At 43.2% G+C, this 16,786-nt stretch overlaps 1 protein-coding gene across 16 annotated transcripts in view; it reads left to right on the forward strand.

The window, feature by feature from the left end:
* CIT (citron rho-interacting serine/threonine kinase) overlaps window positions 1-16,786 on the forward strand; it is a 170,133-nt gene that overhangs the window by 135,880 nt on the left and 17,467 nt on the right. For 14 of the 16 annotated variants that reach the window (XM_081288029.1, XM_081288037.1, XM_081288039.1 and 11 more), the window contains 8 exons: window positions 470-667; window positions 1,222-1,415; window positions 4,051-4,186; window positions 6,279-6,383; window positions 11,492-11,632; window positions 12,092-12,199; window positions 13,931-14,093; window positions 14,368-14,532. In XM_081288029.1, the coding sequence (XP_081144155.1) occupies window positions 470-667; window positions 1,222-1,415; window positions 4,051-4,186; window positions 6,279-6,383; window positions 11,492-11,632; window positions 12,092-12,199; window positions 13,931-14,093; window positions 14,368-14,532 (1,210 nt within the window). The remainder of the gene's footprint in view (window positions 1-469; window positions 668-1,221; window positions 1,416-4,050; window positions 4,187-6,278; window positions 6,384-11,491; window positions 11,633-12,091; window positions 12,200-13,930; window positions 14,094-14,367; window positions 14,533-16,786) is intronic. The other 2 variants (XM_081288038.1, XM_081288032.1) reach the window with 1 other exon arrangement.

The following is a 16,786-nucleotide window of genomic DNA, read 5'->3' on the forward strand; positions in this document are numbered from 1 at the left end:
GTATTCCTTGATAGGAACTTGGTTTGGCTCTCTCTACTGTGGCCATTTCTGATGACAGCATCTGTAGATGGTGTCGAGGTCATTAGCCTAACTAGGTGATTGTGACACCTTGGCAAATTTCTCATGGCTTGCATTTCCCCCTCCCTTGTATTTTTGTCCCCCTGATTTTAACCTGCTCTCATGCCAGCTTGCCTCATCCACACAGCAGCCACTTTTGATTGATTTGTCTTTGCCGTGTTTTCCAGATGAACCCTGAGTTAGCGAGGAACCTAGACTTTCCTTTTTCTCCCTCTGTGTAGTGGAGACCTGGGTGGGTGTGGGAATTGAGGTCTGGCCTCATGGGTAGACAGCTGTGCTTTGATTGCCAGTGTCACGCAGGTGCAAAAACCATCGATAGTGTGGTTTTTAAGCAGTTCATTGCTTAAAATTAATTCTGTTGGAGCATTACTGGATTCCTTTCCCCTTTCAGGTCATCACAGACCTGGAGGAGCAGCTAAACCAGCTGACTGAGGACAACGCTGAACTCAACAACCAAAACTTCTATCTGTCCAAACAACTCGATGAGGCATCTGGTGCCAACGATGAGATAGTCCAGCTGCGAAGTGAGGTGGACCATCTTCGCCGCGAGATCACCGAGAGGGAGATGCAGCTCACCAGCCAGAAGCAAGTGAGGAGGCTAAGCAAGGCCCTGAGGTCCCTGGAGGACACTCACGAGGGTTTGGAAGGAGCGTTCTAAGACACAAGTTTTGTCCAGTAACCAGGCTCCTTTTCAATCATGTCTTGTTGCCAAGGTTTTGAGATTTAAAAAAGTGGCTTTACAAAGTAGATAGTAGTTCTTCTTAATTTTGATTTTAAAAGATGAAGAATAAAAAACTGGGAAGTTATACTCTATGTATCTATGATATGTCAAAATACATTGTACTGTCATGGAGAACTAAAAAGAACCAACAAAGATTAAAATTAAAATTGGATGCTTTGGGAGGCCAGCGTGAGCCACTTTGATATTAAGCTTAGTGGCCCCTGTGCTGGCTGGCTTTGGGTTCTGCTCCAAGATGGCAGCACAAGTGGCTTTTGACCCATTCCCACCAGTCGCCTTAGAAATGCAAACCGTATTTCAGACTATAGTCAGGAGCTTGGGCTTTTCTGAAACTGATCCAGCCAGAGTAACCCCTAGGAAACGTTTGTTGCTGCAAAGCACGACCCACTGGTATTGATTTGCAGACGATGGAGGCTCTGAAGACCACGTGCACGATGCTGGAGGAGCAGGTCATGGATTTGGAGGCCCTGAATGATGAGCTGCTGGAGAAGGAGCGCCAGTGGGAGGCCTGGAGGAGTGTCCTTGGTGACGAGAAGTCCCAGTTTGAGTGTCGGGTTCGAGAGTTACAGAGGATGCTGGACACGGAGAAGCAGAGCAGGTGGGACTTCCTGGTTGCAGAAAGCCAGTGGCAGATGACTTTGGCTAGGTCTTCCTGAGAGTTTTGAGCCCATGGTCCTAGAACCAGGCTGCAAGACCAGGAGACTCTTAGGAAGATCAGAATGGGTGGTCACCTGACAGTAAATCTGGACACTATCAGTTGGATTCTGTGACACGTGGCTGGTATCTTTTTACCCTGGCAAAGGTCTGAGAGCCACTGCAAATAACTCAGTGCTGTCTTTGCAGAATCATTTTTACCAGTGTGCATCATTTCCTTATCACTGTGACCATGTAGCAAGGCCATCACCATTTTAACCCTTGTCATGTGTGCTTGCCAGTCTTCCCCTTATACCAGGGCTTCTCAGCATTGGCACTGCTGACATTTTGGGCTGGATGATTCTTTGTTGTGGGGGAGCTGTGTTTTGCACTGGAGGCTGTGGAGCACAACCTCACTAGATGCTAGAAGCAGCCTTTTTTCCAAGTTTTGGGAGGCCAGTGTGAGCCACTTTGATTTTAAACTTAGTCGCCCCTGTGCTGGCTGGCTTTGGGTTCTGCTCCAAAATGGCAGCATAAAAGGCTTTTGACCCATTCCCACCACTCGCCTTAGGCTGTAAAAGGAGAAATGCAAACTGTATATCAGACTGTAGTCAGGAGCTTGGGATTTTCTGACACTGATCCAGCCAGAGTAACCCCTAGGAATGTCCTTTAGACTCTGGGGGAAATTGCGCCCAGTTGAGAACCACCACTCTACAAGAATAGTTGAGTGGGTTCCCCCTCCCACCCTTCCCCTCTCCCCCTGCCCCCCTTCCCCTCTCCCCCTCCCCCACCCCACGTTGTAGGAAATGAGTTTGAGCAGCATTTGTTTCCATATCTCCCTAAGCATGGAGTTTCCTTCTTGCAAAGGAAGAAGGTGCATGATGCAGGGGTGGCCATTTACAATGAAGATGCCATCAGTTTGAAGAGTTACCATGAAAGTTTTGTAGCTCATGGCAGGAATGTGTTTGTTCTCACATAACTGGCATGCTGTGAATGCTTACTGATGGAAGGAAATGACCTGGAAGAGCAGGAACCCTTTCCTCGTTGCAGGAGGACACTGTGGGCCAGCAGTGGCCCTGTGATTTTCTGTCTGCGAAGTGGATTTGTAGTTGCCCTTCACAGCTCTGCTAATGTTGCCTTCCTGTGAATCTCACCTTCCTGTGGTTCTCTGAATTCCTTAAGCAAGATAAACTATACTGAGAAATACCCACTGCTTAATTAGTCTGTATTCTACTCATGTTGGTATCTCCCACTTGGCATTGGTCCATAGTATGCTCAGTGCAGGGTGTTGCAGGGATGATAGATATATGCAAAGTTCAGTTGAGCTGGGAAGGCTGGAGGCAGAAAACACAAACCCTCAAGTTTCCAAGGGAACCAATGGAAGTAGTTCTGTTTTGAACATCCTCCCGTACACGGTGTTTGCTGAGGTGAGGGGCTGCTGTTTTAAGACCCTGTTCCTGCTTTCCTCCGTCTTGGTGGAACTGCTCTCCCACAGACCCCTTCCCTCCCACCCTCAAGTCCAGCTCCTATCTGAGTTGTTTCTAGGGTACTTCAGAGATAATTTTGGGGGTCGGATCTAGCCTCAGAATCAAAAAATACGCAGGCACACATGGAAAGTGTAATTATGGACTGTGCTTGGAAGACTAGCCTTAGCCTACTTTCAAATCTACTTTCAGGGCAATTGTGAGAGGTCTTACCTTTTTCTTTCTTTCTTTTTCTTTCTTTCTTTCTTTCTTTCTTTCTTTTCTTGTCTTTTTGTTTTCTTTTTTGGTATTAAGTGGGATACTGAGGTGAGTAAAATATAATTCTTAATCCTTGTCCTCCACAGGCTAAGAGTCTAGCAGAGGAGGGGAGCTGTGTATTCTCTTTGCACCTGAAAGAGTGAGGTGTGCTAGGGGAGGAGTACACTGCTGTTTCAGACACAGGGTGGGGGAGAAGGGACGTTGGGGAAGAGGTTATGGAAGACACAGCATTTGAGTTTATCCTTAAAGACGGGGTAAGACTTGAGTCCCTAGAGTAATGAAGGAGAGTCTTGCCCGTGGAGGATATTGTACAAGCCAAATGTAGCAGCAGGAAAATGTTGTACCTAACTGCAGGTAAGGAAGTGACTTTCTCCAGTTTGCTTCTGGCTTTTGTGTCCTTTAACATTATTTAGATTATTTAGGCATGCATTCATCAGATTCAGATTTCAGTTTCCTAATGAGCACCCAAAACACTTACCCCCTGCATATGCTTTAAAGAGAGAAAATGTTTTATTGAATGGGGTCTCCTAGTGGTTCTTCAGGGGATACTCAATTCCATGTCCACCCCCGTGGGGAGAGAGCGGCGGGCTCTACACATCCTTATTCAGCTGGTTGCATTTGCAAATGCCGATTTTCCTTCAGCCTTTGAAAGTCAGTCTTCCAGGAACTTTGCCTCTCAAGGGTTATTTCACCCAGAATCTGAAGTGGGTCAGATCTTTGCTCCGTAAGCTGCCAGAAAGGAAGATGTAATTTGGAGGAAGGCCTGTGGAGTTGCTCATCAGGACCGGAGGTGCAGCAGCCTTTCTCCAGGTGGGCAGTGGTGGGGCTTCTGAAAGCAGTCCTGTGTTTTCCTGGCAGGGCGAGAGCTGACCAGCGGATCACTGAGTCTCGCCAGGTGGTGGAGTTGGCAGTGAAGGAGCACAAGGCTGAGATTCTCGCTCTGCAACAGGCTCTCAAAGAACAGAAGCTGAAAGCTGAGAGCCTCTCTGACAAGGTCAGCGCCCAGGCCTTCTGCCTTTTAGGACAACATTTTTGTTTCCTTCTTTTAAAGGCATGCTTGACACAAATTCAAGTGCAATCTGTGGTAAACAGATTTCATAACTATACATTCACTCATTCCAAAAAGTCAGTTATGACTCACTGTGGGACATCTTTGGTTGGCAGTAGCATAGGTGGGTGTGGTAGGAAGTGGGTTATCACAGCTGGTCAGAGGCTTCTTAACATCTACCTGCCTGGGCTCCAGAGTCCAAATGGTGGTCTGGGTGCACCATTCTTTGGTTTTCTGGGATCTTGTTTCTAGAAGGTTTTGGGATTCAATGTTGAGCATGCTTGGGAAGAGCATGGTGACAATGACTAATGTTCACTATTGCTGCAATCATAGACAGCTCAGCTTCTCTATATTCCAAGTTCAGGAACACAAAAGGGCCTATCTGAATCTGTATTCTGTCATTCTAACAAAATACCTGCAGCCAGATGTAAAGAATAAATATATGTTTGTTTGGTTCACAGTTCTGCAGGCTGGGAATGTCAAGCACATAGTAAGGGCCTTCTCACTGCATGCTAGCATGGGGGAGGACGTCACATGGTGAGGCAGAGTAAGTGTGCTAGCTCCAGTGTCTCTTTCTCTTCTTAAGAAGCCCTTAATGCTATCCTGGAGCCCCTCCCCTATAACCTTATCTAATACCAATTATCTCCCGTGGGCCCCACCTCCAGATACCATCAACATGTGAGTTTGGGGATTGAGTCTCCAATGCAAGAACTTTTGGGGGGCACATTCAAACATAGCAGGGTCTAATGATACATGTGATCCTTAGTATTTTACACTGGAAACACATTGTGTTCTGTCTATGCACCATTCCTTGAAATTTGCAGAGCAATGGACCAATGTTTTGGATATTTTATCTACTAATCTTGAAAGAGAAAAATATGAATTTTGTATTTTATATAACTTTGCTATTCCACATTTATAAAAGTAATTATTTAGGATCATTCTGGAACATACAGAAATCATAGAATAGTAAAGGGAAAAATGACTGGTAACCTATTACCTTGTTACATTGGTGACTTTATTTGCAGTATCTTGTTTGTGTATGTTTTGCGCGCGTGCGCGCACACACACACACTATACCCACACATTTATTTTGTAAACTTAGAACTTAGGTTTGTTTATTTTTAAAAAACATCGTATAACTAGAAGCTTTTCCTGAGTTACTGAATGTTTTTTTGAATATGCAATCCTGAAAAAAATCAAATTGCATGCTGGCATGTAATTTATACATTTCCCCTTGTGTTGGGAATTTGGGTTTCTTCCAATCTTTTTTTTTTTTTGGCCATATAAATAACCTGATGAACGTAAGTTTTTATGAGTATTCGTGATTATTTCCTTACCGGAAATTCATAGAAACAGAATTTTGGATTCAAGGCTGGTGCTTCCTGCTCAGGAATGCTCCTGAATTCCCTGAGATTGATTTGTTTTCTTTCTTTTTTGTAAGTGTGAGGAAAGTAGATGTATTATTTAGAGACAAGTGAATCCTTTTATGTTTAACTTGAAGATTTATTTTTCCGACTGACTTTTCTTGAAATATTTGGTTGCCAGCTGTCCTTTAGCAATCCAGAAATTCCAGAATGATCTTTTCTCTGTCTTGTTTTATTGGGATGAAGTTCTCTTTTCCATACCTCTCTTATCCATTTTCACATGGCAAAGTGTCGTGGTCAGGGCATGTGACTTGATGAGATCCTACATTTCATCCTAGTACTTGTGATGCTCGGCAAGGATTAAGCTCCTGGCATAGGACTGTTTAATTAAATTCAGCCAAAGAACTTAAGATCCATAAGTTCTCGCACCGTCATCCTCTCAGAACTCGAAGTAGCTATATATGTGACTCATCCCATAGAAACAATTTCTATCCTCAGTATGGGAGACTTACCTGTTATATGGACTTCTATGTTTTCAAAAACACCACTGACATTCTGACTTTTTGAACTTGATTGTCCTTGATATGTGAAGGCCTGTGGACATTTAGAATAGTCGTTAGTGTCTAGCATCCCTAAATGTGGCATCATGGCCAATTTTTCCCAATGTCCAGCTCAATGACCTGGAGAAGAAGCACGCCATGCTTGAAATGAATGCCCGAAGCTTGCAGCAGAAACTGGAGACAGAACGAGAGCTCAAACAGAGGCTTCTGGAAGAGGTGAGTGCAAATTACCTGGGAGGTAGAGCCAGGGAGGATTTAGAAAGTGAAAATTTGTTATGTTCACGTAGTCAGATCCAAGTCAGACTTTAAGATTTTGAAGTAAGAACCTTTGAGGTAGAGTAGGGTGGTCCCATCATACATTCTATAAGATATCAAGCACATTAAAATAATATGTCTCTGACTGGCGGGGTCTCCCTGTTGCTTGTATCCTCCTACATGGTGCTTCACAGAGTGTCAAACACATAGTAACTACGTGCTGAATAGAGGTTTATTAAATACATGGCTGAATGAATATTGAGTTAAATTGTTCTTTAGAGTTAATATTCAAAGTGTATTATGTTTCATGCTGATAGAACATCCATGCAAATTAGCTTCCCACACAGGGCAGGGATTTGATCAGATTATGCTGAGTGCCAAATTTCATGAGGACTTTTGAATGTGCACTTAATTCAATTAAAAATAATTGTGCCCTGCTTTTGAGACATAAGATGACAAGTTCAAATTGATCTCCTAACCCCATCCCTTATGTTATTTCATGTGCCTTTTCACAGAATTCTGGAAATTGCTATTTAAATTAATGATTACTTCCCACTCCCTACCAAAGCCCTATATGTTGAATCACTAATGATTCTGTTTTGTTCATTAGAATTGACCTGCAAGGGCAAATGCACTTTGTAAAGATATCTAAGGAAAAGTTGGACTCCAAAGAGTGTTCTGTTTAACCCATAGTGAGCCTGGCAGTTTTGTTACCCAGAATCCCCTGTCGTCACATGGTGCTCACAGCTCCTGAGCCCTGCTGATAGGAATAATATCACTAGGCTGTTAAGTTTGAAAAGGGTAGTGAGACTATTGCAGGTGAGTATACAATGTCTCATAGAATGACACTTGAGAAATAAGGGTGGGAATTTGAGAAAGTCTACAGATGGACAGTTGGTAATTACTGCATAACAGTGTGAATGTCCTTAATACTACTGACCTGTGTACAAATGGCTACAATGACCCACCAGGCAGGAGGCCCTGGGTGACTAAAAAAAAAAAAAAAAAAAAATAGAAAAATGTAAGTTTTATATTATGTGTACCTCGCTGCAATAAGAAATTTTAAAATAAAATTGGTTTTACACACACACATATATGATTGAAATTCACTGAAAGTGACCCCAAGAATATTACTATATAGGTTGAGTAGCTCTTGTCCAAAATACTGGGACCCAGAAGTATTTTGAATTTCATTCTTTTTCAGATTTGGGATATTTTTATATATGCATAATGAGCTATCTTAGAGATAGGACTCAAGTCTAATCATGAAATTCATTTGTGACTCATATACATCATGCACACATAGGTGAAAGTAATTTTACGCAAAAAATTTTTTTTTTTTTATACTGAGGATTGAACCCAGGGATGCTCACCACTGAGCTACAGCTCTGGGCCTTTTATTTTTTATTTTGTGACACGGTGTTGCTAAGTTACCCAGTTGGCCTTGAAATTGTGAACCTCCTGCCTCAGCCTCCCGGGTGTATGGGATTACAGGTGTGCACCACCAGGCCTGATGAATTTTATGCAATTTTTAAAATGTGCCTGTGTTTTGATTACAGTTCAGCACAATGAGATCAGGTGTAGAATTTTCAACAAACAGTGTCCTATTCATGCTCAAAATGTTTTGGATTTCGGAGCATTTCAGATTTTGGATTTTTGGAATTGGGATGCTCAACCTGTGTTAGAGTTTTTAACTCTACCTAGGGGTCAAATAGAGAGTTCTGGTCTTTTATCTGGGATCAATAGGCAATATTCCCACTTTGAGCTTGTGCTGGGAAGAAAATAGGAATACTAGATGCCCCTGACTGTCGTGTTTTCCTGAGGAGGGCAGGTTGACTCTAGCAGCTCAGTTCTTTGGCCTAAGGTGACATGGTGAGTCAGTGACAAGGCTAGGAATAGGATGCTGGGAGCCTGTCTCAGTCCCCCAGTTCTCACTTCTAACCCATGTGAGAACATTTCCAGTCTCCCAGTCTGTCCCTCAGAGATAGATGTTTGAGCACAGGCTTCTGGCTGACATTGAGCTTGAGTCAAATTTCAGACAGTGGAAACCATTACAAAACAGGGAATGAGGGTTATCTATTCATTTATTTATGGCCACGCTGGGCATCAAACCCAGGGCCTTGCACACAGAGAATGGTCTTTATTGGCCAAAACATGGCTGAGATCCCTGGTTGCAGAGTGCACTTTGTAACCATGGGCCCAAGGCCCCAACCTAAACATCTTCTTCATAGGAACAGAGACTTTTAGTAGGACAGAATCAGAGTCTCAAAATTAGAAGGAATATTTATGTCATCTAATCCAAATTCCCATCATGAGTCCCCTTATTGCCTCACTGGGACAAACTTCACTAATAGAACTCTCTCCCACATCTTTCCTCTGGGGCCGGAAATGGCCTTAGAAGCTCTCTTGCCTTGACACTTACAGACCACCATCAGCCCATTGGAAGTAATGCCAGAGGTGAAGTCCAGTTACCAATCCTCGTCTCCTCCTGAGATAGACACTGCCTTTTCCAACACTTCTCATGGGCATCCCTCATTAACTCAGGCAGAATACCTATAGTGACTCTGGACATCCCAACCCATTTTTCAGCAATTCTGATTTTTAGAAAGTCCTTTCTTATTCTGAAATAAAACCTACAACTTTCACCCACTGGTCCTATTATATCAAACATGAAATTAGAGAGTAGTCAGGCCTGTCCAACCAAAATCGAGATTAATATTGACTAATGATCAAATTAATTAATTAATATTTAATGAATGTTTTGTTAGCACTTACAAGGTGCCAGGGCCCCTTCTGAAAACTTTACACATATTATCAACAGTCCTATGAGATGACTTCTTTTATTATCTCAGTTACAGTCAGTATCTGAGGCTCTCTCTCCAGATTGCCTTCTCTTTTCTAAGTGAAACATTTCATATCCCTCCAAGCTCTGAATGATCCTTTTGGCTAGCTCTATCTTTCCAAAGAGAGTTTCTGGAAGTGCATGTGGTTCAAATATGGTCCCTGTGGTCTTTGTTCAGTGGAATATTTCCTCCTCCATACTGGTCTCTGTAAACCTCTCTCCGCCAATTGCTTGGGTTCTTTAATCACACCAGTGACATCCAGGGACCTGTAAAATCACATCTAGCCTTCCACAAGCTTTTTTTTTTTCCTTTTTAAAAACATCCTTAAGTTCTATATGTACTCAACTGAAGTTTTAAGAAATACCATTCTATTGAACTTGCTGGTTCACCTATCCTCCTGTCTGTCCACTGGAGTTTCCATGTCTCAGGTTCTGCCATCCAGCTCCTTCATCCTCCCAGGTTCTTGTCACCTCTGTAAAGTCAGTGGGTCTAAGCAATGGCTAAGGCCTAGGAAGTTGCCTCCTTTTGCCTTTCTCCAGGAAGCAGATAAGTGGTTTTGAAAAACATTTCTAAATATCTCTCTGACTTGGTTTTTATTATAGTAAATAACCATCCTATTTCTTGGAAAGCCAATGGACAGTTGATGCATTTATTCTAGAAAAATATTTTGGGCCTGGCTGTCACCAAATAGATCCCTGTTTCCAGCACTTGTCTTTCTGGGTCCTGCCTAGTAATTAGTGTTGTCCTAAAACACTAGGAAGAAACTAAAGAGGGTAATTTGTGGAAGAAGTCACTGTGCTGGGGGGAACGGAGTCCCCCTTTCAGAGAGCATCTCAGTTGTTTCCTTCCTTCATTCCTTATGTGTCTTAGGGGATTCTGTAATTGTATTAAAAAATTCCAGGCAGGTTGTACACTCAGGCTAGGTGATCTTTAGTTAGTATTTCCTGTTTTATGGCAGGATTGGTAGGGAAAGGCAGATGGGAAGATGATCAGGGCACTGAATTGGATGAAGCAAAGAAAGCAAGACAAAGGAGGTGGAAAACATCGAGATCCACGAGGCACCTGCTGTTCCCTGGGCATGGTGCTCAGTGTGTCATCCAGTGAGGCCAGGTGTTCTACCCACTGTCAGATGAAGAAACAGGCTCTGAGAGGCAGCAGGACCTGCCCACGGTCATATTGTTGTTGAGTGTTAAAGTCAGGATTTAAACTAGGGTCTGAAAGATTCCAAAGGTGCAGATTCTTTTGACTACAGCCAGATGCCTCAGGTCCTTCTCAAGAAGAAGGTCAGGTGAGCAGTAGAACTGGAAAGAAAAACATAAGCAGAGAGCAATAAAGTTAGAGGGAGAGGGACAGAGGGCTTTGGGATCTGCCATGGACCATTTGAAAACTCCATGGTGATGTTTATTACTCTTTCCTAGCTCCTGGCTCTAAGTGTGCAGAGAGTCTAGGCCACCAGGGAAGAGATTATTTGGGTCACTTGCAGTATGGTTGGATGACAACCCAGGGTTTAGTTGAAGTTTTGTCAGGATGGAACACATTTTCAGAAAGAAACAGACACATTTTAGGAAAGAGAACCATAAAACCAGTGTCTTTATAACTTGTCCTATTTTCTGGTTGACTTCTACATAAAAATTGGAGAGAGATTTTTCAGAACAAAATTGTTTCCAATATACTAAATTGAATTTTTTTTCCTGGGTTTTACCACTTATATACTGTATCTGGGATCCTCTGCCTTTCTCCCCACAGTGTGATCGAGGCTATTACCTGTATGAGTCATGGTGATCATGAAGTTGGGGGTAGATACAGTTCTTCCATAGGTATTCTACACTGCCCATACAGTGATTTCTCCTAAGGACCATTAAGATCCTAAAAAGATCAAAAAATAGGGACAAATGGAACTTAGCGATCAGGGAGCTGACTTTGCTGTCAGCTCTTAAGTATCAAAGTATTCTCAAGTGTATCACTGACTGGGAAGGCAGACCTGTAGCCTGGATTTCCTGTCATGGTGGGGATCTTGTGACTTGGCCATCAGAGATTTTCTTTCAAGTTCTTTTTTATCCATGCCTGCATCATTTAACAATAAAGACAGGTGGTATTTCTGGAAGCACACGATTTCCAAAGCTGAACCTCTAGTGTCATGTCTGGAATTAATTGAGAATAGGAGCAGCGGGGGACATGTAGTGTTCCGGGTGGTGTTGAGTCTTTCTCTGGCCCTTCTCCCACTAGCAAGCCAAGCTACAGCAGCAGATGGACATGCAGAAGAACCACATTTTCCGTCTGACTCAAGGGCTGCAAGAAGCTTTGGATAGGGCCGATCTGCTGAAGACAGAAAGAAGCGATCTGGAGTATCAGCTGGAAAACATTCAGGTGAGGGTGGACAGAGGGAATCTGCTGAGGAGCCCTCTGCAGGGCTGGGTGTGACTCAGTGCAGGAGGGTACTTAGCCTCTCCATGTTCTAGGTTCCACCCACAGCATGTGTGTGTGTGTGTGTGTGTGTGTGTGTGTGTGTGTGTGTGTGTGTGAACCTTTCTCAACACTTTAATTATGAATATTTTTAATATTCATAGTGGAAGATTTCCAGTGACCACCACCTGGATCCTACACTTAACTATTTGCTTATTTTTACTTTCTCATATATCTCTCCATCTTTTTTTTTTATACTGATAAAACTGGAACTACACACATAAATTTCAGCCCATGCTATTTGGGTTGAATTTTCCAGTGTTCTAACGACTTTACTTTTCATTTTCTTAAAGTACCAAATTTGGAAGTACACTCCTGTCTGGCTCTGAGATTATCTTTCCCCCCCCCCCCCCATGGTTCCAGGTTCTCTACTCTCATGAAAAGGTGAAGATGGAAGGCACTATTTCTCAACAAACCAAACTCATTGATTTTCTGCAAGCCAAAATGGACCAACCTGCTAAAAAGAAAAAGGTGGGTCCAAGTGTGCGGCAGCTGGGAGTTGGCCATTTGACTGCACGGTTCCTGTCTTAGTGGACACCACTGTGATGTATAACCATGGGAACATAGAAGAAAAAAATGTGTATTTTCTTGTTTCATTTTGGGTTGAAAAATAGGTTTTTAGATAATTAGAATAGCCTTTAGCAGAGCATATCATCAATCAAGTCTAACTTGATGTTCGTGGCCCCTTAAGTTGTAGCGCCTTTCTGTGTTAGGGGAGTGGTTTTCCTCTCCCACTTAGTAGCTGGGGTGGGGGCCTCTCTGCAGAGAGAAGGACTTGTAGGTAGGTCATGTATGCAAACCTGCTTAAACAGGTTCAGAGGTCCTTATGTAGGACTATAATAGGATTAGCAGCTCCCATGTATGGGATTCAGAGGGATTAGTAGGTCGTATATCTGGGACTCTGAATCGGTCCTTAGGTTACCTGCATGGGACTCCAGGAAGAATTACAAATGATCTGGCCCAGTGGTTTTGATCAGCTAATGAAGAGACTGAACCCTGGGACTTGGAGTGCCCAACTGGATAGCCATACTCTCCATACCATTCTTTTAAAATTAACTATGGATAAAAACCCAAACCATGGGCAGGGTTATATATAGGTACACATTATAAGTTGTTTTATTTTATTTTTTCAGTGCTGGGTATTAAACCCAGGGCCTTGGGCCTGGTAGGCAAGTGCCCTACCACTGAGCTACACCTCCATCTCCAGAAAGTAGCTTCTCCAGTCTCGGCTTTCCCAACACACAGAAGCCCTCACACTAGGTTTGGCCAAGTGTTCGCAGTTTCAGGCCTCTAAGAACTTGCAGTTTCCTTCCAAAGGCCTTAGTACAACCTAGTGGCTATGGCAGCACTTTTATAGAAAAGGGCCTAATGACTTGGAATATCCAGGAGAAAGACTTGGAGGACTAAGTCGGTGGTTGGTCCCAGTGTTCCTGGTGCCATCTCTACTGTACGGGGAAGTGCAGCATTCAGAGGTTACCTCCTGCTAAGCAGCCTCTGCCTGGTTGGATTTCAAACTTGCATATACTATGTGACTATATATTGCTAAGCTTATGATATTTAATCTTTTTATTTTAGCAGTGGACTGGTGTCTGGTTATGTCACTTGGTGTAGTCAGGGTGTTTCCATCTCTTATTTTTTAAGTTAATTTTGTCTCAGTTGCATTATTCTATTTTACTTTTCTGTGTACAGTAAATGTTTCCATTTTCATTTTTAGTAAGCCCCTTATTTTACCATCATTTTAGCCTTCATTATCAAATTTTGCTTTTTTTAAAAAAAAAAAAAACACCCTTCTCTGTGTCTTGTAACTAAGCATCATGAGACAAATTCAAAGGCAAGAGTGACCTCTGAACCATCTCTCCTGGCTTCATACTCCATCTCTCCTGGTTCCATTTTTTTGAGGGGAAAAGACTCTCAGGAAATGGCTCTCCTGTCTTGGGAATGCTAAAGGAAGAGGTGGTGGCAATTCAAGCATCTTTAACCCTCTTGGCGAAAACGTCCGCACCTCACTTTTTTTTTCAGCTGGCTGGAATGGGCTGATGCTCAACCTACCCCTTCCCCCTTCACATGCCATTTTTACTAAACACACTTACAGTGAGTATGTTCCTGGCCTTGGTGGTCTGCTCCTCCCGAGTCAGCTTTCCTTTAGCTAGCACACAGTGCCAGTTTCCAGGAGTTAGGAGATATCTCTGTTTCCATTGCTAGGGTTTATTTAGTCGACGGAAAGAGGACCCTGCTTTACCCACACAGGTTCCTCTGCAGTACAATGAGCTGAAGCTGGCCCTGGAGAAGGAAAAAGCTCGCTGTGCAGAGCTGGAGGAAGCCCTTCAGAAGACCCGCATTGAGCTCCGATCTGCCCGGGAGGAAGGTAGGGGCTCCATCTACAAAGCACTCCAGGCTGTGAGCGGGGCAGAGGGCTGAGCTCCATGAGATTGGCCAAAGCACCATTTTTGTTTATGGCCTCTGAGTTTTCAGTCCAGACACCCCAAGTCAAAAAAATTATAGCCTCCTCTATGTTCCTAAATTGGTATGACTTATATCCATTTGGTCTTGGGGCCTTGAAAGACAGCCCAGGGGCAGTCTGCCTAATCTGGTCCTCTTGATAACTCTGCTAACCCAAAATCACACTGGTCTCTCAACAGCTGCCCACCGCAAAGCCACAGACCACCCACATCCTTCTACTCCAGCCACAGCGAGGCAGCAGATTGCCATGTCCGCCATTGTGCGGTCACCTGAGCACCAGCCCAGTGCCATGAGCCTGCTTGCCCCACCGTCTAGCCGCAGAAAGGAATCTTCAACCCCAGAAGGTATATTCTTATCTTAGTCTGTTTTCTGTTGCTATAACAAAATACCTGATACTGGGTAGTCAAGAAAAGAAGTTTATTTGGCTCATAGTTCTGGAGGCTGGGAAGACCAAGAGCGTGCCTCCAGTATCTGGTGAGGGCCTTCCTGCCGCATTATAATGTGGTGGCAGGATGGAGCAAGTGAGGTAGCTCAGGTCTCTCTTCCTCTTTGTATAAAGGAATGCCATTGTGGGAGCTCTAGCTTCACTTCCACTAACCCTAATGATTTTCCAACGGCCCCTCTTCAAATCCTGTCTTCATATGAATTTGAGGATTAAATTTTCTAATGCAAGAACTTTTGGGGGACTCATTCAGACCATATCCATTCTTATGGGCCTGTTGGAGTTATGTAGAATTTTTTTTAACCTTCCAAGAAATGCAGTCATATGGTAAAAATTACAACTAAACCTAAGGAATAAAGAGTGAAATGTGAGTTTTCCCTCCCCTGACAGATCCCTTAACCCAGAGTCGTCAGATGCTTTCACTCATCGATTTCTTTAGCCAGAGTTCATGAATGTAGCCATGTTATTAATTCATGTATCTTATATGAACAGATTTAAAGAATGTGAAAAAACTAATCCTATTTTTCTCAGCTCCCCACCTTGTAAATAAATATCATAGCACACTATACTGTACGCTGCCTTTCAGATAAATGTTAGACACACATCAGGACACAGGGACTTACTTCATGCTTTCAGAGGACTACCTAGATGGTATATGGGTATACGATTCACCTATTAAACCAGACCCCTGCTGTTGGGCACTTAGGTTGTTTCCCTGTAACCACAGACACGCTGCAGAGAACGGCCTGTACCTCTGTGGGTGTTGTGGCTGTGGAATAAACTGTTGGGAAATGAGTCATTGGGTTAAAGGTTATGTACATTTCAAGTGTAGATAGTTTGTGGCAGTTTATTTAGCTATTGACAGGGTAAGGAGTTTTATTTGTGTTCCTAAGTATTCTCTGTTCACCTTGAGATGGAAAGGACTTCTACAAAGGCCAAGGAGAGTGGTTTGGAAAGGCTTGGGGAAAACAGAGCAGAACCGTGGCTTAGCATCATGACATCACCATCAAAGCCTCTGGGGCTGTGAGTCTCCACGGCATTTCACTATTGCTCTTGTTTCTTTTCCACCATGAGGTGGTCTCTTCCTATGTTTATATAACACCTTGAGTCAAAGAGCTTTGCTCTAGAAGTCATCCAGATGGTTGTGGGAACCTAGAGGAAAGGGTGGTTCCTGGCTGTGGTGCTCACTGATGAGCCCTGGAGAGCAGCCTCCGGGGAGGTGTGAACGCTTCTCCTTCTCGGGCTGTGCCTTCCAGCTCACAATGCATTGCTGTTATCCTTCCTCATGAAGGAAAGGAAGAGAGCCGACCAGAGTGGGTTCAGAGGGACATGTCCAGAGCTTTTCTATCTAAAGTTGCCTTTAATTACTTAAGTCACCGTTGAGAGGAAACCTGTTAAACTGGGGGTGAAGGGTTGGCCTTACAGCATAGATGTAAGAATCAGTTCTTTGAGACTAAAAAGTTGATTTGTGAACAAAAGGAGATCATTCATGAAAAAACTGGACATTCATAGGGAATTCTTCAGTCAGTACATATACATAAAATTGAGAGATTCTTTAGTTCACAATAATTACTTTTAAATGGGATTTTTCTCCCGTATGTTTATTGGTGCATTTTAGTTGTGTGTGATGATGAGCTTCATTGTTACACATTCACACATTCAAACAACATGACAATATAATTTGGCCAATGTCATTTCCTGGGGTTTCCCTTCCATTCTCCCTGCCCTTTAAATTGGATTTTGAAAAGCTCTAGATATATGATTTCATCTGAAAAGCAAAGCCTTTATGACTAAAATATTTACAATTATTTTTAAAGCTTGTTTTCTTTATGTCCCCAAACATATACTATAGGATGATCAATCTACTAGGAAATAAAACCCAATTCCTGCTGGGTGCAGTGGCACATGCCTGTAATCCCAGCAGCTCAGGAAGCTAAGGCAGGAGGATTTTGAGTTCAAAGCCAGCCCCAGCAACTTAGTGAGGCCCTAAGCAGCTCAGTGAGACCCTGTCTCTAAATAAAATACCAAAAAGGGCTGGGGATGTGGCTCCGTGGTTAGGCACCCCTGGGTTCAACACCTAATACTGAAACAAACAACTTAATAACCATGTGGTGGGTACTTGAAGTTGATTCATAAAAATTTAGATGCATCTGTTT

This window comes from Spermophilus citellus (assembly GCF_964194105.1).
Source record: "Spermophilus citellus genome assembly, chromosome: 3".
NCBI classification, from domain to species: domain Eukaryota; kingdom Metazoa; phylum Chordata; class Mammalia; order Rodentia; family Sciuridae; genus Spermophilus; species Spermophilus citellus.